The 23,590-nt window shown below is 35.9% G+C and overlaps 3 protein-coding genes and 1 long non-coding RNA gene across 5 annotated transcripts; 1 reads left to right on the top strand and 3 right to left on the bottom strand.

Annotated features, from left to right (window-relative positions):
• Positions 1-383: 383 nt before the first annotated feature.
• On the bottom strand, positions 384-7,431 carry rps8b (ribosomal protein S8b). The gene is made up of 6 exons (XM_058783778.1): positions 6,365-7,431; positions 4,143-4,249; positions 3,575-3,674; positions 2,504-2,679; positions 1,788-1,917; positions 384-1,426 (listed from the first exon to the last, which is right to left on the bottom strand). The coding sequence occupies exons 1-6, from the start codon at positions 6,366-6,368 to the stop codon at positions 1,317-1,319; spliced, it is 627 nt and encodes a 208-aa protein (XP_058639761.1). The 5' UTR covers positions 6,369-7,431; the 3' UTR covers positions 384-1,316.
• On the top strand, positions 4,708-11,049 carry LOC131545196 (uncharacterized). Its single transcript, XR_009272352.1, has 5 exons — positions 4,708-4,805; positions 4,954-4,992; positions 9,975-10,044; positions 10,167-10,317; positions 10,490-11,049. It is a non-coding gene; the product is annotated as an uncharacterized LOC131545196 (long non-coding RNA).
• Positions 11,050-15,140: 4,091 nt separating this feature from the next.
• On the bottom strand, positions 15,141-17,688 carry elovl8b (ELOVL fatty acid elongase 8b). 2 transcript variants are annotated; one of them, XM_058784414.1, is made up of 9 exons: positions 17,504-17,687; positions 17,231-17,345; positions 17,025-17,101; positions 16,666-16,853; positions 16,473-16,553; positions 16,252-16,308; positions 16,034-16,148; positions 15,758-15,885; positions 15,141-15,540 (listed from the first exon to the last, which is right to left on the bottom strand). In XM_058784414.1, the coding sequence occupies exons 3-9, from the start codon at positions 17,080-17,082 to the stop codon at positions 15,373-15,375; spliced, it is 795 nt and encodes a 264-aa protein (XP_058640397.1). In that variant the 5' UTR covers positions 17,083-17,101; positions 17,231-17,345; positions 17,504-17,687; the 3' UTR covers positions 15,141-15,372. The 2 variants fall into 2 exon arrangements, with proteins under 2 accessions (XP_058640397.1, XP_058640398.1); XM_058784415.1 differs by lacking the exon at positions 17,231-17,345 and having other exon boundaries at positions 17,504-17,688.
• Positions 17,689-18,055: 367 nt separating this feature from the next.
• Positions 18,056-23,569, bottom strand: mutyh (mutY DNA glycosylase). The gene is made up of 15 exons (XM_058784411.1): positions 23,235-23,569; positions 23,005-23,132; positions 22,091-22,130; positions 21,925-21,998; positions 21,803-21,844; positions 21,643-21,714; positions 21,423-21,536; positions 20,008-20,105; positions 19,765-19,909; positions 19,586-19,676; positions 19,312-19,494; positions 19,066-19,211; positions 18,769-18,917; positions 18,555-18,597; positions 18,056-18,432 (listed from the first exon to the last, which is right to left on the bottom strand). Exons 1-15 carry the CDS (start codon positions 23,341-23,343, stop codon positions 18,295-18,297), a joined length of 1,572 nt encoding a protein of 523 aa, XP_058640394.1. The 5' UTR covers positions 23,344-23,569; the 3' UTR covers positions 18,056-18,294.
• Positions 23,570-23,590: the final 21 nt, after the last annotated feature.

The raw sequence follows: 23,590 nt of genomic DNA, 5'->3' as shown, positions 1-23,590 counted from the left end.
AGTAAAAAAAATGAATTAAGCTGAATCAAATTGATTGTGAAAGTTGTATCAACTTAAACTGACTTTATTGATCAAATAACAATCTATAAAAGTGCAAATGCATTTATTTACACATATATGAGAATCGTGATATTTCCTGATATATTTAACATGTTTAGTAGGGGTGTCAACGCGTTAACACATGCGATTAATCAAAAACATTTAACGCGTTAATATTTTTTTTACGCAAAATAATCATTTGATAAGGTCTGACCCCAACTTCTTCCCGTCATCGCATCGCGGAAGGTTATCTATCATTGTGTGATGAGGGTACAGTGAACCAGTGTTGCTACAAGTGGGCTATTTTGAAAATACAGTCGCAGGAAAAATTACAGAGCCGTGGGTTGCGGTTTTTTAAAATAGATCCTTTTATTAATGTGTATACCTGGAAAATTAAGAACGGAGAGGCAGTTGTAACATCACAGACAACGTGAGTTTCAGCAGAGCAGCAGAAATAAACATGACAACACCCACTATAGATTATATAAGATAATAAACACACGATTACGATAGATATGGTCTGTATGTGATTTTCTGGAGATAATGTGTACATCTGAGATGCTAATTTGTGCAGTGATATAAAAGGCTATAAATAGCATATTTTTACAACAGTAAACGACCAAATTCCACATGTCATCGCAAAAGGAAGTTATTACAAACACTCGATGGTGGTTTGAAGTGAGTTCTGAGTAAAGTTGTACTATTAATCTCATAAATTGTCTTATGAAGCATGATGTTAATATTAGCTCTAATGCACCTGCAGAACAGGTCCAAATCTTCTTCATAATGCATTTTGTCATAATACTTCACGTAAGGTTGCAAGAAAATGTTTTGTTGTATTTATTTAGAAATACTTTTGATAATAGTTGGGTAAATGTATACTGGGATTGAAGCGATGTGGCTTGGTAAACATTTTATTGCCAGTATAAAGGCCGATAATGGCTGAATAAAAACAAAAGAATAATGATAAACGAATAACAAGGATTATGTCTCATACCTGGCAGAAGTGTGAAAGGTTCTGTTTCCTTAAACTAGTTTGTCATGCTTTTTTCCCCCAAAACATTTACAGGTAAATCCTAGTATTTTAAATTTGTGATTAATCATGATTAATCACAGTCCATGACTGTGATTAACGCGATAAAATTTTTTAATCGATTGACAGCACTAATGTTTCGAAATATTTTGAATAAAAAGGAAAAAAATACAATCAGTTATGCAGTGCTATTGTGGCTGCTGTGTGTCACATGAAAAGCATGACATGGTTATATTGCTTAAGTCTATTTGCCTTTCTTGGCTCTGATCTTCCGGAGGTAGAACTCCAGTTCTTTCCCTTCCAAGATGTATCCATCTGCTCTGCCACACTGGCCAGGCCTGGACGCAACACAGGCTGAGACGGTAGAACAGTAAAAAGCAAACTTAGACAGAAGCACTGGAACTCTTTGACTAATTAAACCAAGGTTTGTCTTTAACTGAGAAAAAAAATGAAAATGAGTGTGTGAGACCACAGTTTGGCTTGATTCTTGTTCCTCAAATGATAATAAAAATGAGAACATCCTGTGATATTACTAAATCAGTCAGCGAGGATTAGGACACATACTGTAATGTTTATTTGCTTTGGACCATGGATTGAATGGAATAATGGAAATGTGTCACCTCTAGCTAATGCTGTTAAAAAAACATCTTCTTCTCAATTATAATTTTAAGAAAATGGAGATGGTTGTGAATGGCTCAAAGTATAGAAAACTCACCAAGAAGCTTGCCCTGCAGAAACTGCTCCTCCAGCAAACTGCTAATCTTGCTCTTCTTCCTGCATCCATCAATCTTCTTCTGAACCTTCTTTGACCGTTTCTTGTTCAAGATCTCCTCCTCTTCTGGAGTCTGAGGGATGAAGATACATATGTAAATTTACAAAGGCAACTTCTCAAAATACTGCACTTAAAAGCTTCAAGAAGGTTTAGATTCTGGTGTTGTACGTGGTATGGATTGTTTGAACAAGGTCCCAGTCTTTAATTGTATATCTGCATTGAATATTAGAGCTTAATTAGAAAACAGTATTGGTTTATTCTTGCTTAAGATGCCATACTAACCCATACTTCTAAAGTTAACAATTTGAAGTGTAACGGTACATTTATATCGTCATTTATCAAATCGCTGCAGGTGTTATGATACTAGTAGGTGTTTGCAGTATTTTGATTGCATAAAGTTCAACTTTGCTCTACTCACTTGAATTGCTAGTGTTTCATAAATCACCAATGCAATTACAAGCTCCTCTGAAAATTTGCATTGTAGCAACCATGTTAAGATGACACATTGGAGCTTGTGGTTTTGGAAAAGCTCTTGTCATTTTGTGTGCATTATGTATGCAAGGGTGCATGAGCAGACTGCGGCTGAAACACCTGAATTTCATCTCTAATAATACACAAGCTTATCTATTTATAGTGTGAGCTGTGAAATGAAAGCCTACCAGCTTTGCCCCTTTCTTGCGGCCCAGTGGAATGGCGTAGTGGGCTTCATACCACTGCCTGAACGGTGTGCTGTCCACCAGAACAATGCAGTTCTTCACCAGGGTCTTGGTTCTCACAAGCTCATTGTTGGAGGCATTGTACACAACGTCAATGATCCTGGTTTTGCGAGTGCAACCTGTCAGTTAAGAGTGAAAAATTTAATTATTGCCAAAAATCAAGTGAAAAAACCCAGAGAACTTCCAGAGTAGGATTTCACCAATGTCATGTTTAGATTTGCTCACAGTGAATAAATAATTCACATGGCATGATGTATGCCATGTGTAAAAACTGAAAAATGTCCACACAACCCATGAGACAGACATTTAAGAACAGGTCAATTCAACAGTTTTCCCTGCACAAGCAAATTGTTTTGTTTAACAGTGATGTGTTACATCAGAGACTTCACGCAAAATTTATGAGAAAATTTCCAGGCACCACTTCCATGATCTCAGTCTAAAGGCATTTCATGGTTTTAATACTTCTAAATGCACTGACACACAGACTCATTGTCCTGACAACCAATAAAAATATTAGTTGGCAAGATATCTGGAAGCTAGAGGGGTGAAAATGCACCAAAACGTACCGATTTATAAGTTTGCGACAGAAGAAGTTTGACTGACTGCTAGCTCACTCCTTCAGTAGACCACAGTGATTAGCATTGACGTCTGCAAGTTTAAAAAGTGAATAATAAAGTAATTCAATAGAGCTAGTCAGTTTGTAGTCCTAAAACCTACAAACTTCATAAATGAGATCAATTTATTGATTACCAAATAAAGAAAATGTTAACTACATTAATAAGCTAACAAATAAAGGGCTTACAAGGTTTTATGTAATAAATCGCAATAAGTATGCAAATATTGCAATGCCTCTCTAGCCTAACATTGTCTCAGTGTTAGGTTAATCTAATAAAAATGTAGTAACTTGCTTTTGGAGCTCGAATAAGAGGAGAAGGAGAACAAATACTTTGAGGAGAAGAAGAAAGAAAGAAAGAAAGAAAGAAAGTTTTCTTATGAGCAGAGATGTGCACTCACACTCAGAGCCCCAGGCGAAGTTCCCTCTGTCCGTTCTCAGCGCGCGGTATTTCTTATTGCCTTCCCTCACGCGCACTGTGTGAACGCGACGCGGGCCGATCTAAAAAATTCACAAATTATTATTAAAATGATTCATTTTTATGTACATTATTTATTATTATACCTTTTATGTATTCTTTATGTAGTTTTATGCATTTAACAGCATATTGTATTAAACCACTTGCAATGGACTACGTCTCTGCAGTCATCAAATCAAAACCATATGAAATGATGCTTATTTTTAGACGACGATTGTCTAAATCAACGAGACCAACTAGAGGAGAGGCGTGCTGATCCATTTGCAAGCTTTTATTGAGCAGAGACTTGGTCACAACAGGCAGGGTCGAACAGTGGCAAACAGGTCTATCATAGGCAAGGCAAAGAGTAAGCCTAAACGGGCCTGGGTCGGTCGACAGCGAACAGTATCCAAAGGGGCTTGACGAGAGAGGAGATCTGAAAACGAAAGCAAAAGTCCAGGCAGGGGAAAACACAATCCAAAACAGGCAAGGCAAGACTAGGAAAACCGCACCTTTGTGTTGGCTGGAGGGCGACCTAGTTCATGCTTTCTTTTCTTATGGTAGGGCTTTCTTTTCCCTCCGGTTTTACGACGTTTGTGCCAGTGATCCCTGGAGATACCTGAAGAGAACAGAGATGACAAAAACAAACAATTTACATTATATCGGAATTACATGCACCCAAATGAAATGTTATTACTTTTAATGCCTTAAAAAAAATATTATTCTGCGGTATTTTCAGGAAATTAACTGTGCACGTACAGTAAACTGCACCTGTCGTGAATATTGCGCAGCTTGATTTAAGTGGTGGGCTGTTTCTCTGGTTTCTTACCGTATATGCTGTGTACAGTGTGTTATTGTAGATTTACAGTGCATTCTCAAAAATATTGGCCATCTGTAAATCTAAATACTATAAAGTAGCAACTAAATGACCGTGAAAAACAACGACACACCTCCTCAGCACCGGCGTTGTGCCCAATTCTGACCCCTGCCAGATTACCCCTAGTATTGGTAGGTTTAGGGTTAGGTGTGGGGGAGGGGTTAGGATTAGGGGTGGGGTTAGGATTAGGCAATCATATAGCGATTTCAACGAGAGGGGTAATAATTTGGCAGGGGGTCGAAAATGGGCACAACACCGGCTCCGTGAAAGACTCGTGAAGATGAAAAACCAGAGTATGGTACGTTAAATTTCATTTTTGACTCTTTTATCGCTTTATGCGTTGCATTCTGATTTTATTTGCAAGATATAAAGCCAGGTTTAAGTTTCTGTAAGTATGTCTCAGTTTCCCGAGTCGAGCTGTGTTAACTGGTCTTTTCCTCTGGCAGAACGGCGGGAGACTCGGCGTGAAGTTGAGAGTCATAGGGGTAAAACACATGTATACGCTTTTCTTCATCTTCTTGTATGAATTATTTTAAATTTACTCGCTCACTCTCCCGGTAAAGCTGTGCTAACTAACGTTAGTATTTTCCTCCCGCAGCGCGCGGGCAGAGCGGCGGAGAGACTCGTGAAGACGAAAAGTAGTACGAGTTCGTTGTTAGGTCAGCTTTAAAACACATGTAATCGCCTTATTTGTTTTATACCAATGTTATCTGTAAGGTATAAATACGTTTGAGTGAATAAATGTCTGTAAGAACATCGGGTGGACTGTATTTGTGTTATTTTGTCAGGTTATGCTCGAGTTAGATGTGTTGCGCAGGTGTGGCGACTTGTTGAATTGTGTTACCTGGGTTTAGCTTTAGTAATAGCTTTCATTTTCGCTACATGAGAAACCTGTCTGTGATGCAATGCCCTGTTATACAGCATTTCTGTGTAATATTTATGGTTTCCATAGCCGTGACATCATTATGATGATTTGCATGCGCAAATCAATGCGTCTTTTTTATCATACAGAACAACATTTAATGTATCTGCATTACTGTATGGGTAGGTTTAGGGTTGGGGTAGGTGTAGGTGTAGACAGTAATAAAACACAATCTAATAGGTAGAAAAATTATTTATTGTTGGTTTCCGGTAGCTCTACCCCTTCTAGCCACAACCGCGAATATAACACATAATTGTACCGCATACTGTATTTGCTTTTCTGTAAGGTGGTAAGTGTAGACATTAATAAATCATAATTTGACAGGTAGCATTTTTCGTTGTCGAATTGTACTACTGTTTTAATGGGAGGTAGCAAAATCTGACAGGGTAGCACAAATCGACAGAAGACCGCCACTGGATTTAAATATAGTTCAATTAATTAATGTGATTTTGAAGACAAAACTGAAAAAAACGAAACCAAAAGAGCTAGACTACAGCTGATTATATAAGCAGTAAATTCCGCCATCATGCCAGTCCTGAGCTGTTTATTCACATATCAAAGAAAATTATAATACATATTATGTCCAAGGCTAAAGAAAGATCCTACGTAATTGACGTAAATTCAAGTCAAGTCAAGTTGACATACAGTGGAAGGAAATGTCGTGTCTCGCAGGACCACGGTGCTACACAAATACAGCCATACAACAATGAAGTAAAACAGTATAAACCTATACACAACAATCCTACTGATAGATTTTTGACTATAAATATTCTATATATAAAAATGTTTACCTATACATAAAATAAAAAAATACAAACTATACGAATGTTTCAGATAAATACTGCACATGTGCAAAGAGAAACATTGTGAGTCAAGCAGCTGGCTGCCAACTTACACACACACCGTATTTTCACAGCGTATTTCGAAATACTCACCCATTTCTGCTTAAACGTCGAGATGGGAACACAAGATCCAGGGGGTGTGGTTGGATCTAGATCCAACTCCTCCCATCTTACATTTATCTAAACCTACCCGTCTCCAGAGCCATAGAGAGACAGTCTGCGTCCGTGCATACTATCCATCCTAAATTCTATGTGATAATAGTAATTTTCAATACTATTTAGGGCAGATAGGGTGGATAGTATGCACATTGGAACGCAGGGACAGAGTTGCGACAACGGATCAAAACGCTCGATCGTCACGTGATTCACGTAGACCTCAATAGTTCCAGGAAGTTCATAGCCGGCAATTGGAATGCATTGAGTTAGAGAGACAGAACTGCGATTTTTGGTAATTAGTAGACAATAAAATAATTTATACGTAGTATATGTAGTTGTATCAGTGTTGCTTTTAAAAGATAAAATCCGCGAATATTTGAGGATTAATGTGGTCAGCTATCCTTATACCTGCCATGTTAACATATTTTAGGCTGACGTTACCATGGTAAAAGTCCTTGAACAGTCTCTCCACTATAGTTTGCTGTGCTGCATGGGAGTGCTCCAGTTTTGTGCTCCAAAGTTTTGTTCAATTCACATTTATTTGTATAGCACTTTTTATTATACACATTGTTTCAAAGCAGCTTTACAGAAAAGAATGTTTCTACATTACAAATAAGAGTTCTGTTAACAGGTGTAACTGTGTCAAAGTAATGTTCATATGGCAGAAATGTTCTAAAATTAGGCTATACAAATCATGCAGTTAAGTAATGTCATGTATTCAGAAACAATGAACAAATTAAAGCAATGGTTACATGATTTGATCATGTTGATTACAATGCAAGGAAAATTTAGCAGTTTTGTATGTTTATTCAGAGTCAGAGTCACCTTCATCTGAAGTCCTCTCAAGGGTTGGCGTCATCTCTTCACAGGTGCTGGGTCATGTGAAGTCTTCATAAGAGGCTGGATATAGTCAGCAGGAGCAATCTATAAGTTCAGTAAAGTTGGCAAGATATTCACAGATTCGACTTTTCCAGATCAATAACTCGCAAGTGTGGGATTACAAATTTATTTAAATGTTTAATTTAGATTCCAATGTAATAGTGTACAAACTGAAGAAGTTATATACCTTGTATTTAGCATTTAAGGTGAAAAATGGTGATCTGAAAAATGGTGACATGAGTCAGATCACTACATCAGATGCAAGAGGTCCCTGCCAGTTCCTGTTCTCCTATTGTAAGTGAAATGAGCCAAATGAGCCAGACTCGAATCTTTTGTTCTGCAAATGGTTTTCGGAGCCCCCTGGCCCAGACATGAATCGTTAGACTGATTGGATTATCAATGCAATCGAGTGTTGTTGATTGGGTCTGTCTTTCTCATTTGCATGCTTTGTTTAAAGTCACCCAGGTGCTTTGTTTCCATTCCTAAGCACTGCCCCCTAAATGTATATACACCACAATGTATCACTGCTTTTAGTTTAGACTTGGATGACTACAGCGACGCGCAGCGAGTTCTCAATAAAGAGTAACTTCTGGATGAAAGATATCCCAACGTCTCCTGGTCTCTGCTTCGTAGAAGAGAAAAGTTCACAACACAAGCAAAATGTTTTTACGACTCTTTTCATTCGTAGTGATGTAGTAAACAAGCTACAAGTGTGTTTTCCTCAAAACAAGCTTTCCTCCGCTCTGTACAAAATACATTGATCTCAATGCGCTGGCGTCTGAGAGACAAGTCCTCCTAAGGGAGTGTCTGCACAGTGCGAAACGCGAAAAATGTTACTAATAAAATACTCATGATGAAGACCTGTGGGTCGAAACGTTGCTAATAATAAATTAATCCTGAACAGCTACTTTTCAGTGTGCGAACTTCAATCCTTTTTTCCCCCGTTTAAATTATTTAGTTGTTCTGCACCTGATCCCGATCTGGGTGTTTGGGATGTGCACACCTGTTTGATAATTTTGACCAAATTTAGTTCACACATCACTGCTCTCCTGCTGGTTATACTACAACACTTATTTTGAAAATTATTGCTTTTACACTTTTTTTTAATGATTTTTTATTATGAGAAATAGTTAATAACTTCACAGTAACACCCTGCAGTGTCACCAAATTTAGTTCACACCACTACTCTCCTGCTGGTTATACTACAACACTTATTTTGAAAATTATTGCTGTTAAAATTTTTTTATTATGAAAAATAGTCAAACTTCATTGTAATTGGACATAATAGTTAATAACTTTACTGTAACACACTGTACTTTCACCAAATTAAGTTCACACATCACTGCTCTCCTGCTGGTTATACTACAACACTTATTTTGAAATTAACTGCTTTTGGATAATTTTTATGTTTTATTTTATATTCAATAACGACTGTTATTGGACATAATAGTTAATAACTTTACTGTAACACACTGTACTTTCACCAAATTAAGTTCACACATCACTGCTCTCCTGCTGGTTATACTACAACACTCATTTAGAAAATAATTGCTTTCACACATTTTTATGAATTGTTATTATGAAAAATAGTTAATAACTTCATTGTTATTTACTGTAACACACTGTAGTGTCAGTTTACAGTGTGTTACAGTGCAGTTATTAACTATTTTTCATAATAAATAATCATAAAAAAATATGCAAAAGCAATTATTTTCAAAATGAGTGTTGTAGTATAACCAGCAGGAGAGCAGTGATATGTGAACTGAATTTGGTAAAAGTACAGTGTGTTACAGTGGAGTTATTAACTATTTTTCATAATTTAAAAAAATCATAAAAATAGTGTAAAAGCAATAATTTTCAAAATAAGTGTTGTAGTATAACCAGCAGGAGAGCAGTGACGTGCAAACTGAATTTGGTGACACTATAGTGTGTTACTGTGAAGTTATTGAGTATTTTATTAGTAACATTTTTCGTGTTTTGCACTTTGCAGACGGTCCTTTAGGACTTGTCACTCAGACGCCAGCGCATAGCTCAATGTATTTAGTACAGAGCGGAGGAAAGCTTGTTTTGAGGAAAACACACTTGTAGCTTGTTTACTACATGAAAAGAGGCGTCATTTGTGTAGTAAAAACGTTTTGCTCGTGAGTTATTGATCCGGAAAAGTCGAATCTGTGAATATCTTGCCAACTTTACTGAACTCAATCAGTTACACCAACAAAATGTGATGTAATCATACTTGGGAACCGGCACTTTTTCACAAAGAACAGGGAAAGACATGCCAAACCCAGTGAAGAGACTCATTGTGAGGGTGATATCTCATTACAGGGAGTCTTCAGGTGGTTCTTGTTCTGAGCCAGATAATGTCCAACCGCGAGCGCAAAACACAGAAATGGAGAATAGTGAGTCATTTTTATGTTTGTTCAAAAATCATATTCGGACGCAACGTTCATCTAGTTCATTTTGATAGTGCAAATTGAGTACTGCAAAGCCTTACACGGAGAGTGGTTTCAGGTGCAAGAAAGTCAGAGTTGTGAGATATAAACTCGCAATTGCGAGAAAAAAAAGTTTGTTTATTTTAAAATATATGCCTTTTTGGGTGTTCATTTTGATCTCATTTATGTAAATGCGTTTTAAAAAATCACAAGATAATTTTCATTATTTCTTGTAGGTGCAAAGAATAGCAGCTGATGTGGAGAAATGTTTGATGCTTCAAGACTCTCTGAAGCTGATTATATTAGGTAATGTATTAATTCTTATTAATTCTGTTGTAAATCATTTGATAAACTTGTATTTTAGATTACATTTTATATTGAAATACTGTATTGTAAGTTACATTATTGCTTATATTTATTCATTTCAGGTGCACCCAGTGGCTTTTGACTAGGCCTATTCGAGGGTCACATGGTTGTGAATTCATACCTCAACTTTGTGTCTGGATTTACAGTCTTATTACAACTTCAGTCTGGCGTCCCGGGAGCAGGCGTCTTTTGCACACTTGAATTATTTCAAAGGTAACATGTTTTACTTCAGTAATTTCATTTGTGAAAAAGGTTACTTATTTAGTTTAAGTACTGGTAAATGCTGATTGTATTGTATAAGTGGCATTTTTACATTTATTTTATTGAGCTAGTTTCATTCAATACTGAACTTTATTCTAAAGCTTCTGTTTGTTTTTATGTGCAGATGTTTTGTTGGAATCACAACACTCACTGGATACGAGGTGAATACATAGAGGCAAAACAAGAGGAAAGGTCTCAGAGAAGAGGGACAACCCTCATGTGTGCTCATCTCAGAAAGTTGATGGACTTTCAGTATGTATGTATGTATAAACTAAACTGAGCTAGACAATGACATCTCTGAATTCAATAATGAAATGCCTTTAACTGAAAATTTAGTGTTTAATCTTGTACATTACTGACACTCTATCCTCCAATTTGATACTGTTAAGTGCTTTGACACAATCTGTATTGTTAAAAGCTCTATATAAATAAAGGTGACTTGACTTGACTATTTATTAAATTGTCTTTTAGAGGAATATTCTAAATTTAATAGAACATTTAATAGAAGCTCAAACAACAGGATTTGTGGTATAATGTTGATTCCAGCATTTTATTTTGATCATTTTTTAACCAAAATTATACAAATTCTGTTGATTGACCTTCATTTTTTTTATAGAAAGTTAATGTTCTACTCAGAATATGGCTTATTTTGTTGTGATATAACAGGTATTTGTAGTTATTTTGTGATGCTATGTAATTTTTATGATAAGATTTTAACTGTTGAAAGACAGATTTTTATTTTTACCAATGTCTTTCTGCCAGTTTTAATAAATATTTATTTGCAACATCTTTGACTTGGTTTTTATTCATTTGTATTGAATTTATCCTCAACAATCAAAATCCCTTCTACTGAAATAGAATAGAAAAGACACAAGTCCATAGGCCCTATATACATACACGTATACATATATCACAATCAAATAAATAAATATATTATAAAGTTCACAAGCTTTCAAAGTTCTTACAGCTTTCTTATTCAAAGAATCTCTTAAACTGTCAATATGTATATACAGTGGTGTGAAAAAGTGTTGGCCCCCTTCCTGATTTTTAATTTTTTTTGCATATTTGTCACACTTAAAAGATTCAGATCATCAAACAAATTTTAATATTACACAAAGATAATGCAAGTAAATACAAAATGCAGTTTTTAAATGCTAATTTCATTTATTGAGGGAAAAAAGCTGTCCAAACCTACCTGGCCCTACATGACAAATTAATTGCCCCCTCCTATTAAATCATGAAAGAACTGTGATTAACCACATTATTTTAGAAAGCTGAGTTAAATTTCACTAGCCAAACCCAGGCCTGATTACTGCCAGACCTGTTGAATCAAGAAATCACTTAAATAGAACCTGACTGACAAAGTGAAGCATGTTTAAAGAGCAACACATCATTCCGCGATCTTAAGAAATTCATAAACGGATGAGAAACAAAATAGTTTACATGCATCAGTCTGGAAAGGGTTATAAAGCCATTTCTAAGGCTTTGGGACTCCAACAAACCATGGTCAGAGCCATTATCCACAAATGGAGAAAATTTGGAACAGTGGTGAACCTTCCCAGGAGTGGCCATTAGTTTGTGACCTCAAGCTCAAGTGCACTTGGGTTCTGCAGCAGGACAATGATCCAAAAAACACCAGGAAGTCCACCTCTGAATGGCTGAAGAAAAACAAAATGAAGACTTTGGAGTGGCCTAGTCAAAGTCCTGCCCTGTATCCTATTGAGATGCTGTGGCATGACCTTAAAAAGGCGGTTCATGCTCGAAAACCCTCCAATGTGGCTGAATTACAACAATTCCGCAAAGATGAGTGGGCCAAAATTCCTCCACAGCGCTGTAACAGACTCATTGCAAGTTATCGCAAACGCTTGATTGCAGTTGCTGCTGCAAAGGGTGGCCCAACCAGTTATTAGGTTTAGGGGGCAAGCACTTTTTCACACAGGGCCATGTGGGTTTGGATTTTGTTTTCCCTTCATAATAAAAAACTTCATTCAAAAACTGCATGTTGTGTTTACTTGTGTTATCTTTGATTAATATTTAAATTTGTTTGATGATCTGAAACATTAAAGTGTGACAAACATGCAAAAAAAAAAAAAAAAAATCAGGAAGGGGCCAACACTTTTTCACACCACTGTATATATATATATATTTCAGTCAACAAAACCATAAAATTGGGTTTCTTATTAGTAAATTTACACTTATGAACGTGAAATTTGGTCGGCAGTATATACTGTTCCTAGTCAGAATAGTCAGTAAAGCCAAAGAGTGCATTTTCCATAGGCGTGAAAAAAGGTCTTAAACACTAAATATTTTAATTCATAAATTTTTAACTTTACACCATAGTGTAACTGAATATGTACAATGCCAAAATAAGTGAAAGTGCAAGTGCAGCTTCCTCATATTCATTGCTGAAAATACAATTTACTTTTCTTTTTCTTTTTTTTGTAAATGATTTGCTGGATAAAATCTATGAATGAGCTTATAAGAAACTTCTTTAATCTTATTTCTAATATAATATTTATTCAGTAACAACCACACTTTTCTCCAGCAAATCAATTTTCCATTTAATAAAGAGGTCCAATGAGACAAAACATAAGGTATAACAATTTCTCTTTGGAAAAGAATACGAATAGCTCTATTATTACTCTTGGGATTTAATGAAAAAATAAAAAAATAAAATATTTTAAAAAATAAAATAAAATAAAAAATATATAAACACTTACACTCGCTTATTCAAACCAGTTCTTCCCAGATATTGTAACAATAATAATTTAGTATTTCTTTCCGGAATTAATAAATTCTTAATTGTAAAATGTTCACCCTTATTCACTAGTTACTCTTTCAACTAATTTCTTTTAGCAGTATACTTCCTGCAGTACATTATAACATGGTCTACTGTTTCATTAACATCACATACCTCACATAGCCCTGTTGGATGTTTATTTATTAAATGCATTGTATTGTTCAACCTTGTATGCCCCAATCGTAATCTTGCAATCATGTTCTCCTCAGCTCTGCTCCATCCTGATACTCTTCCCTTACCCACTATTGACTGAATTTGATACAAATGCCTACCTTTGGTATCTTTGTCCCATAACTGCTGCCATAATTTCCATATATTCTTTTTGATAATTGATTTAATTTCTCATCTACTAAAAGGAATCTGAATACCAACTGTTTCTTGTTTTATGTCTTTTTAGCTAAATTATCTGCCTCTTCGTTACCTTTCAATCCAATGTGAGCCGGTACCCACAGAAACGGAACTTTTATACTAATTTGCTTAAGTGAATGTAATTCTTGAATAATCTCTATTATCTTGTCTTGTTTTTGACTTCTGTTCATTCAAATTTATTAGAGCTGAACTTGAATCTGAACAGATTACTACCTTGGGTACTTTAACTTCACTAATCCACCTTATTGCCATAATTACTGCAAACATCTCTCCAGTAAACACTGATAAACAATCTGACATTCTGCTGCTCTTATTCACTTTTAACTTTGGTATTATGAATGCAGAGCCCACATGACCTGTTTTTGGATCTTTTGAAGCATCTGTGTAAATATTCTCCATATACCTTTGCCCCGTATATTTCCTTACATCATATACCTCTGTTTCGTATGATCCTTCCTTTTGTCTTCTTTCTAATAAGCTAAGATCAACGTTTGGTTGGGGCATAACCCACATTGGCACTGGAGATAAAGGAATTATTGGAGCATATCTACCACTTCCAATCTCCTATCTCTTACTAATTTCCCCACTCTCCATCCAAAACTATTACATTCTCTGTTCTCATGTTCCCAACTAGGTCTCAACACTTTTTTGTAGGGTGATTTTCATTCTGACCACTTAAGTTTGCCCAGTAGGATATTATTAACTGTTGTCTTCTTATCTGTAATGGCATTTCTCCCATCTCTACTTGAAGAGCTGAAACTGGAGATGTTAGACGTGCCCCGCAACATATTCATAGGGCTTGGGACTGAATTCTATCTAATTTAATTAAATTAGATTTATTTGCCGATCCATACACTAAACAACCATAATCCATTGTCTTATCATGGATATATACTGTATATAGTTTTTAAACCCAATCTATCTGCTCCCCATTCCTGACCCGAAATACACCTCATCATATTCACTACTCGCTTGCATCTTGCAAAAAGTTGAGCGAACTTAAAAAAACATTGTTTTACCAGCTTCAGCAGATTTTTGAGTTTGCTATATCAACATTCCTCTTCATATTTGTGAAAAGTATTATTTTAGTCTTTTCCACTGAAAACTTAAAACCATTTTCCTTTGACCACTTTTCTACTTCATTTAATGCACATTGCATTTTATTTATATTATAATCTATATTCTTTCCTTTAAACCAAAGAGCCCCATCATCAGCAAACAGAGATTTCCCCAGACTTGAATGTATTCTTGAAAAAACATCAGTCATGATGATAAATAGCAGTGGACTTATTACACTGCCCTGAGGTGTTCCATTATCGATTACTCCATTAATCAGAGTAATACACCCTCCACCATTACCCTCCTCATGGTCTCTCCTCTCGCTAACATATCCTTTTATAACAAAATCACACATCACTTTTGTTAATAAGGACACAATTTATAAGACTGTAAAAAGTACGGAGCCCCTAAAGGGACATTTGCAAAAAAAAAAAGACTTTCGCGTGCACACGAGAAACGTTTTTTTTTTTTTGGACATTTGTCCCTTTAGGGGTTCTGTAGTAAAGCTGTTTTTTACCATGCAAAATAATAAGGTTACATCTTAGAGTTATTTAAAATGAAATTACACTTTATTTACAGTTCAGGTTATTTTGGTTGATGCTCCAAAATGTAATAAGACATGTCACAACCCAAATTAGAAATGAGGTCAGTGGTTTCACCAAATTTCCAGTCCTGAAGATTTAATTCATCTGAGGAATGACTGCAGTGAGAACATCAATGGACAAATTAGTCTATCAAAGGACGAGTGAGTCCTCTGCTCATCGTGTGGACCAACTCTGTTAAGACTTCTTGCTCTTCCTGGTTATGTAGCTCTGGTAGTAAAAGTTGCTGAAGAGTATAATGAGGCTGACGCAGTATGCAAACACAACTGCATTCATGGAATCAGGAAAATCACACTCGGCGAAGAGGTTGTATCCAGTGTGAATAGTCAGCAAGACAAACTGGACCTGTAATGAGAAGTTATTCAACAGTCCCGCTGATGTTATGTTTCCTTTTTTTAACTTTTTAATTCTAATTAAAAAAATTATCAACTGGCTATCTACTAACAGGACATATGTACTGAAGCAATTTACAAAAGAGTAATAATTTGTGAAACAAAAGGCTCTGATAGACTAAAAGTGAAAGACTAAATAAGCAGAATATCAATGTGTGTTGTGTATTTACCAGCTGTAATGAAGTGAGGTAGCGCTTCCACCACAGATATTTCTGCATGTGAGGCCCCAGGGCCGCCAGGCCATAGTAAGAATACATCACTATATGAACAAAGGTGTTCAGCAGCCCAATAAAAAATGCTGAATGAATAGGCAAAAAGAAAACGCATGCATAATTGTTACATTTAATGCGTATATAAAAATACATAGAATAAAAGAAGGCTAGGAAACAGTATATATTAACTGTAGTCACTAAATGTATATTAATTATTTAATGTTTCTGTCTTACATTGACCTCCCGCCACAAATTTAACTCCTGCCCACCAGTTGAAAATCATAGTTCCATGATGATACACATGTAGAAAAGTGAGCTGACTGTTCTTTTTTCTTAGGATGAAAAAGACCTGAGTGAGGAGGTTGGGAGGGAAAACATCTTTATTTGAATGGCATGTCTACAACAGGTGTAAATATCTGCAACAATCATATTTTTAAATGGGTAAAACTTACTGTATCAACAAGCTCAATAACTTTAGAGAAGAAGAACCACCAGCATACTTTGGCCATCTAAAAAAATACAGTAATAATTAACCAATGCATCTTTATTGGAAATCTAAAAATAATGATAACATCATAGGTAAATTTGATTATGATTTGGAAAACAGGAAATTATTTGATTATTTGCAAAGAACACTAGGCTGCTAAACAGAAAATGAGAGAGATGTAATCACCCTCATTCCTAGAGGACTGGGGCTGTAGTCCACAGGTTGACACAGATAACTGTAGTTTGCAAGCCAAGATGTGACCAAGAACTGTGGAAAGAAAAATAGATTTCAGATTTGATAACCAGGTTATTTTAACACAAGACCTTGAAATAGTGTGCACCTATATTGGACTGAACTAGAGTATGCATGTATGAAATACCTCATGGAACATGTAAATCGACAAACCGACCATGGTGAAGTTGTACACAATAAGCACTGCTTTTAGGTTCACTGGTTCCTTGTGTTTCATAAGCTTGGGTCCAATCCAAATAATACCAAGATAGCACAAAAATATACAGATGATTGGTATAGGAGAGTAGACTAGAAGCCATGGGTCCGTCCGCTTATCTGAAATACCATGCCAGAAAACACAAGGAGTTTTGCATAACAGTGCATTCTACAGATTATTATATTCATATTTAATGATGAAACGTTTCTCTGTGTAGATAGTACAGTAAAATGCAAGGTGAAAAAAAAATCATGCTTATAAAACATGAAAAAAAAAAAAAAAAATCATACCCCCATTCTCCAGAATCCAGCGGTGCATGGATTCCACTCTCTGCCATGCTGATTCCATAGAGAAATGTGCTTTATTACTAAAGAAAGAAAGAAAAAAAGACCAGCAATCAGTAGAGGTGGGGAAAACACGAAGAAAAACGAACATATCCCGTGTTTGTACGTACTTAATAGTATCCGATATACAAAAAATACGAAGGGTTGCATACCTTGTTAAGAAAGTAGATTTGCAACACACTGATTTGAGGTCTTGTCCTTGAGTGATACCAAATAATCTTTGGTGATACCTTCTCCCTTTGCAAGCTGTTCTTGAAATTATTGCGACTTAATTTGAATGACAAGGCGTTCAAATTAGTGACAAGAAATTGAACGTACACGGGATGCTTTTATTATCTGACTGCAATTACCTTATTATTCGTATAGGGATTATTTCACATTTTGACAAAAGTTTGCAATCAACATAAATTTACCGGTGAACTTACCTGAAAAAGAGTATGTATCGCACTGTGTGGAAGAGTTCAGTCAGTCGCAAGGTCAGATGGGAACTTTGAACTTCACACGAAATTATTTGAGTAACATGGGAAATGTAGTGTTATCGGTTCTTATGCAGAAGTGCACATAACTATTGGAAGAAAAACTTTGGACTGCACCCAGTTTTTAGAACTCACATTTCAGTTAAAAGTCCCACTGGGGCCAAGAAAACAGACACATTAATCTGAAATTGAAACAAATAGACCCCAAAATACATTTACGCTCACTTTTTCTTATAAAGTATATTTCCACATATGTGTTATATTAGAAAATCCCAAGTTTGTTAAAAAAAATATTTAACCTTGACTCTTATTTTGACACCGTAGTATCAGAAAGGGAAGAGAATTAAATGAACATGTCCACAATCTAATTTATCTGTCTGGCTAAATGCTGTTAAATTCAAAGTATGCTGCAAAAAAAAAAAAAAAAAAAAGAAGAAAAAGAGGAAGATTTTTTTTTACATAGTTGTGTAAATGTGTTATGAAATCAGATCAGATTTATTTAAAAAAAACCCTCAAGTCTTTTATTCTGGATCCCAAATCAGGGTTTTTATACATTTATTATTTGTTTAAAAATCACAACTATCCCTCTAAAAATAAAACATTAAAGTTGTAGGTAATATGTGTTATTATAAGTGACACTTGACATAATAGCAAATTTACATGATGACTACATATTGACTATTTCAAAAATCATAAACCTTAATATACAAGGTAATTTACATTGGCTTTTGTCAACATTTTTAACTTTTTGCCGTTGTCTTAGAGGTAGAAAAGAATTTACTGAGGCAGAGTTGTTTGGGTCCTTCGTTAGTAACAGCACCCTTAGGCTTTTTTATCTTGTTTGAACGTTTCTCAGGGCTGGGTTTTCTCTTCTTTTCCTGAAAAAGTGTGAAATGTCAGGATAGGGCAAAAACTATTTTAATATCAATAAGATATGAAAAAATGAAAAGAACTCAAAAACACCAAAATATGAAGCACATGCAATCTCAGGAAAACTTACCTTGCTGTCCACCTTGCTTGAAGATTCATAGAGCTTCATAATCTGTGTAATAGAAAATATAAGATCTTTACATATACATGTGAATGACAGTAACAACAAGTCTTTTCAAAAAATGCATTTCTTTTACACACAAGATTTTTCATACACGCAAACAATTTTAGTAATTTTAAGGTTAGTTTGGCTTTGCTGTGAAACCCATGAAAATATACACAACCTTTTAACCCCAGTGGATACAGCTGCCTCCTTCAGAGCAGATTTAGTGAGCCAGCAGGTCTTCTGCTCTTGCTCTCCTTCTGACCAGTCAGGCACACGCACGGAAAAGACTATATAGGTTTGATGGATGTGGGAGAAAATATGCACCACCTGACAGAGAACATGAAAGACATGGATGAATATCAAACACATGCATTGTAACCAAACGTGCACATCATCGCTGAAGATTCAAATCAAATATTGAGTAAATTTTTATTATTCTAAACCCAAAATGATACGTATTGGAGAAAACACCCACCTCTCCCACAAACTGCACTGAGTTAGCGTCTAGAGGTTTTTCCAGCAGTTTTTGCATCATGTCACATATCAAGCCTTTATATTTATTCTTAGAGACGTCAGCCTCCAAGAGCATGCTGGGTAGCTCCCACATCCCTGCCAAGAGTCCTGCAACACATCCACGTAATCCAAAACCATATTTTTTCATGATATTTTCTAGAAGTTGTTCATCTTTTTCCCATTCACTGAGTCAAAACTATTGTTTCACCTTTGCTTGGTCTTTGAGTGAGAAGATACTCCATCTCTTCTTTGGCTCGCTGACGTTCCACTATACAGGTTAGAGTTTGCTCCACACGTGGAGCTTTTTTAACAGGCTTTCTTGGATAATTCTGCACCCCCAGCTGAGGGTCCCAGTCCTCTGATAAACACAAGTCACAGCTTCCAGGAGCCACTGTCAGAGAATGTGAACGTACATTAGACACTGCTACTGATTTGTAGATCTGATGTAAATTTTGTGTTTAACGGAAGACGTTACAACTTACAACAATTCTCTATGTCAGGAACTGAGGTGTTGAGCTTTGAGACAAGTTTACTTAGAAGTCTTTTGGAGTCAATCTCTTGTTTAATGCTCACCTACAGTATAAAAGACAAAATCTGATATTTAATAGGTAATTTGACAGTTTTACAAGGAAGCGTTTTGGCGAGGGCTGCTCAGCAGTACCTTCCTAAAGGCATGACAGTGGGTTTGAACGGGACATTGGCTGCACAGAGGGGATTTTGGGGTGCAGACTCTGGCCCCTAATTCCATCATAGCCTGATTAAAGTCTCCGGGTCTCTCTGGATCAACAAGTGTATCAGCAATTTTCCTGAAATAGACCAATAATGATCACAATTAAATCCAACATTTTACAACTTAGATCTAGATTTGCTCAACAGTACATCAACTTGATGGATCTTTCAGTACCACAAAGCATCTGTTACAACAGGACTGGTGCTGTCTGCTCCTATAGCTCGAACGCGACAAAGAACTCGAATGACGTTTCCATCAACTGCACCTGTCACCTGGAGAAAAAAAAAACATCATTGCAACAAATAAATAAACAGCATTTACTGCTAAATATTCAGTGTGAAATATCCTAACAATGTAATGCTGCCCAAACTGATCTGCAATGCGCTATTAGTGGATAACACAAGAAAATGTATTCTATTAAAGGAGTAGGAGTTCCCCAAAGATAGAATTTTTAAGATGTAAATGAGATTTTTTTATTTATTTAAGTTACTCATCAATGGATCCTCTGCAGTGAATGGGTGCCAGAATGAGAGTTCAAACAGCTGATAAAAACATTACAATAATTCAAAAGTAATCCACACAAATCCAGTCCATCAATTAATGTCTTGTGAAGAAAAAAGCTGTGTTTGGAAGAAACAAATCCATCATTAAGATGCTTTTAACTTCAAACTGTTGCTTCCAGCTAAAATACAAGTCCTCACTACATAATATTGTTTTCTCCAGAGAAAATGTCATCAGAGTCAGGAGAAAAATATGCACAAATGAGGCACAGTTTACAAGTGAAAACAGTCCAAAACAGTTCTAAACTAATACAGTATGTGGTTTATTAAGAGTGAGGACAACAGCTTGAAGTTATAAAATGTCTTCATGATGCAGCTTTTTACTTCACAAGATGTTAATTTATGGACTGGAGTTGTGTGAATCACTTGTGGATGATTGTAATACAGTAAGGAACAAACGTGTTTTCATAACATGCAGCAGTGCCGCTCCTCCCGCCCTTCGCCATACGGGTCAGACGTACGTAATCACGTGGGCGTGGTTTGTGCGCAAGATCAGGGAGCATGTTTTTATCAGCTTTTTTGGCTTTCATTCTGATGGCACCCATTCAATACAAAGGAGCCATTGGTGAGCAAGTGATGAAATGCTTCTCATCAAACTCATCAAAATCTTTGACAGCTTGAGGTCAAGTAAATTAACAAAAAAAATTGAAAAAAGATCTGCACAGTTAATCTCCCTTTATTCAAAATAATTTAAAAGTAGCAACGCTTCAAGTAAATATCAGCATTTTTTTGGTGAACCATTTCTTTAAGAACATTGTAAAAAGCACTGTAAAAAGAAAAAGAAAAAAGTTGAGCCAACTTAAAATTAAGGCAACCAGCTTGAGCAGATTTTTGAGTTTTCTCAACTTGTTGTTTTAAGTTTATACAACAAACAGTTGAGACAATTCAAAAATCTTCTACAAAAATAAGTTGAGAAAACTCAAAAATCTGCTCAAGCTTGTTGACTTAAAATTTTAAGTTGGCTCAACTTTTCTTTTTTTTTTTTTTACAGTGTGGGCCGAATCAAATGTATCAACAACACAAATTCACCTGTCCAAGTGCTATAGAACTGATTGCGCCGGCAGTGTAACGTCCAACTCCAGGCAGCTGTTTTAGTAGTCCTGCTGTGGTCTTTGGCATCTGTCCATCCAGTTCTGACACAACCTATTTTAAGAATCAACATCTTTGTAATATGTGCAGATTACACAAATATAGGAAAAGCAAATATCTCAACTGTATCTAAATTCTGCATTACTATATTTAAACCTACTTTCTGAGCACCTTCATGCAGCCTGCGTCCTCGAGAGTAATATCCAAGACCCGCCCACATTTGGTTCACTTCCTGCAGGGAGACAATGATACACCGCTGTCAGATGCTCACTAAGTCTCTGTCTGTTTATTTTGTGTATGTCTGTGGATTTAACTATCACCTCCAGTGTAGCTGCAGCAAGTTTTTCCACAGTTGGCCATCTCTAAAAATAAAGATGCAGAACAGCATAAAATGTGGAATTCCAGAGGTACTGTGAGAGGAGATGTCAAACAGCTTGCCTACCTTCATCCATCTGTTATAGTAGTCTATCACTGTGGCAACTTGAGTCTGCTGTAACATGATCTCTGAGACCCACACTGAGGACGGCATGAGAAATAAAAATTACATTTAAAAAAAAAAAAGAATTTAGGTTATGATCATCAAGACATTAAAACACTTTTTTTCATACCTCCATATGTCCTGATATTAACATCTGGTTCTGTCATAGCCTGTTTGGATCACAAACACACACGCACACACACACAAAGACTGATCTCATTTCAAAGTCTTATTTGCATTGAATGCAATTAAACAATTTTGTAACAGTGTTTGTAATAGTCGTTAGTTAAGCTACTGACTCAAATAACCCTTAACACACTTAACTCCACAGTTAACATTTTGGGGAAAATTCAATAATTCCTTGCTAATCTTTAACTAAATAATTTATGTGGTTTTATACACAGACAATTTACCAGTTTGATTCATATGTTAGGCCTGCAATACATTAAATGTGACCCTGGACCACAAAACCAGTCTTAAGTCGCTGGGGTGTATTTGTAGCAATAGCCAAAAATACATTGAATGGGTCAAAATTATTGATTTTTCTTTTATGCCAAAAATCATTAGGACATTAAGTAAAGATCGTGTTCCATGAAGATATTTTGTAAATTTCCTACTGTAAATATATCAAAACTTAATTTTAGATTAGTAATATGCTTTGCTAAGAACTTCATTTGGACAATTTTAAAAGCAATTTTCTCAATATTTTGATTTTTTGCACCCTCAAGATTCCAGATTTTCTAATAATCGTATCTCTGCCAAATATTGCCCTATCCTAACAAACCATACATCAACGGAAAACCTATTTATTCAGCTTTCAGATATTGTATAAATCTCAATTTCAAAAAATTGACACTTATGACTGGTTTTGTGGTACAGGGTCACAAATGTGCTTTAACATAAAAAAAAAACTGCATTTGAATTGCTGATCACTTCCAGCACATCTCAGGCAGCTGTATATGATGGGCCCAAAAAGCATAGTCACGTGACAAAAACTATATACAGTCTGTTAGATCAGGTCATTTAGTAATTAGATGCCTTTACCAGTGTCCTCCAGGGAAGCTCTCTCTTATTCTGATCATACCACTGCAGAAGGTGAGAGCGGAATAGAGGGATTTCAGTTGGATCATGGAAAAAGTGGAATGATGAAGGTTCTGTTTCAGATGGTTCCTCTGGTGGGAATAAGAAATCAAACTTAAACATTATAACATTTTAAAAGCAAACACCGAGTTGCCTTGATTTATAACGTCTCTAGCATACAGAGAACCACTCACCTTCTTTAATGGCAGGCTTTGATTTCTTCTTATTGCTGGATTTGATCACCTCTGTGTTTTCTAGAGCCGCTCTCTTCCCCTTCTGCACTGCAGATCTTAACCTGCTCATAGCGCTAAACCAATCTTTCACTAATTAATAAACAACCTGTGGGACACTTAAAACTCCCTTAAAACTTTATCTGCACACGGTCACTGTTATAGAAAAATATTGCAACGTATTAAACATCAGAACGTTAAAAATCATATATTAAAAACGACATGTACAAAGTACTACTGTTAGTAATACAGTAAGGAACAAACGTGTTTTCATAACATGCAGCAGTGCCGCTCCTCCCGCCCTTCGTGATACGGGTCAG

The sequence above is a fragment of the Onychostoma macrolepis genome, chromosome 08 (genome assembly GCF_012432095.1).
Source record: "Onychostoma macrolepis isolate SWU-2019 chromosome 08, ASM1243209v1, whole genome shotgun sequence".
Classification (NCBI taxonomy): domain Eukaryota; kingdom Metazoa; phylum Chordata; class Actinopteri; order Cypriniformes; family Cyprinidae; genus Onychostoma; species Onychostoma macrolepis.
Note: the sequence above shows the minus strand (reverse complement) of the source record. Positions and strands in the feature narration are given on the sequence as shown.

What these genes read in the sequence shown, in the direction of transcription:
- rps8b (XM_058783778.1), bottom strand. An exon ending in GCAAGAAAGGGGCAAAGCTG is followed by an intron (nt 1,918 to 2,503) that starts GTAGGCTTTCAT and finishes TTCATCCCTCAG; the next exon opens with ACTCCAGAAGAGGAGGAGAT. An exon ending in TCTGCAGGGCAAGCTTCTTG is followed by an intron (nt 1,427 to 1,787) that starts GTGAGTTTTCTA and finishes CTACCGTCTCAG; the next exon opens with CCTGTGTTGCGTCCAGGCCT.
- elovl8b (XM_058784415.1), bottom strand. Translation starts at nt 17,082, where the DNA reads ATGGAATCAGCATGGCAGAGAGTGGAATCCATGCACCGCTGGATTCTG. An exon ending in CTGGATTCTGGAGAATGGGG is followed by an intron (nt 16,854 to 17,024) that starts GTATGATTTTTT and finishes ATGGTATTTCAG; the next exon opens with ATAAGCGGACGGACCCATGG. An exon ending in TTATTGAGCTTGTTGATACA is followed by an intron (nt 16,149 to 16,251) that starts GTAAGTTTTACC and finishes CTCCTCACTCAG; the next exon opens with GTCTTTTTCATCCTAAGAAA.
- mutyh (XM_058784411.1), bottom strand. Translation starts at nt 23,343, where the DNA reads ATGAGCAGGTTAAGATCTGCAGTGCAGAAGGGGAAGAGAGCGGCTCTA. An exon ending in CAGTGCAGTTTGTGGGAGAG is followed by an intron (nt 18,918 to 19,065) that starts GTGGGTGTTTTC and finishes GTTCTCTGTCAG; the next exon opens with GTGGTGCATATTTTCTCCCA. An exon ending in GTATCCACTGGGGTTAAAAG is followed by an intron (nt 18,598 to 18,768) that starts GTTGTGTATATT and finishes TTCTATTACACA; the next exon opens with GATTATGAAGCTCTATGAAT.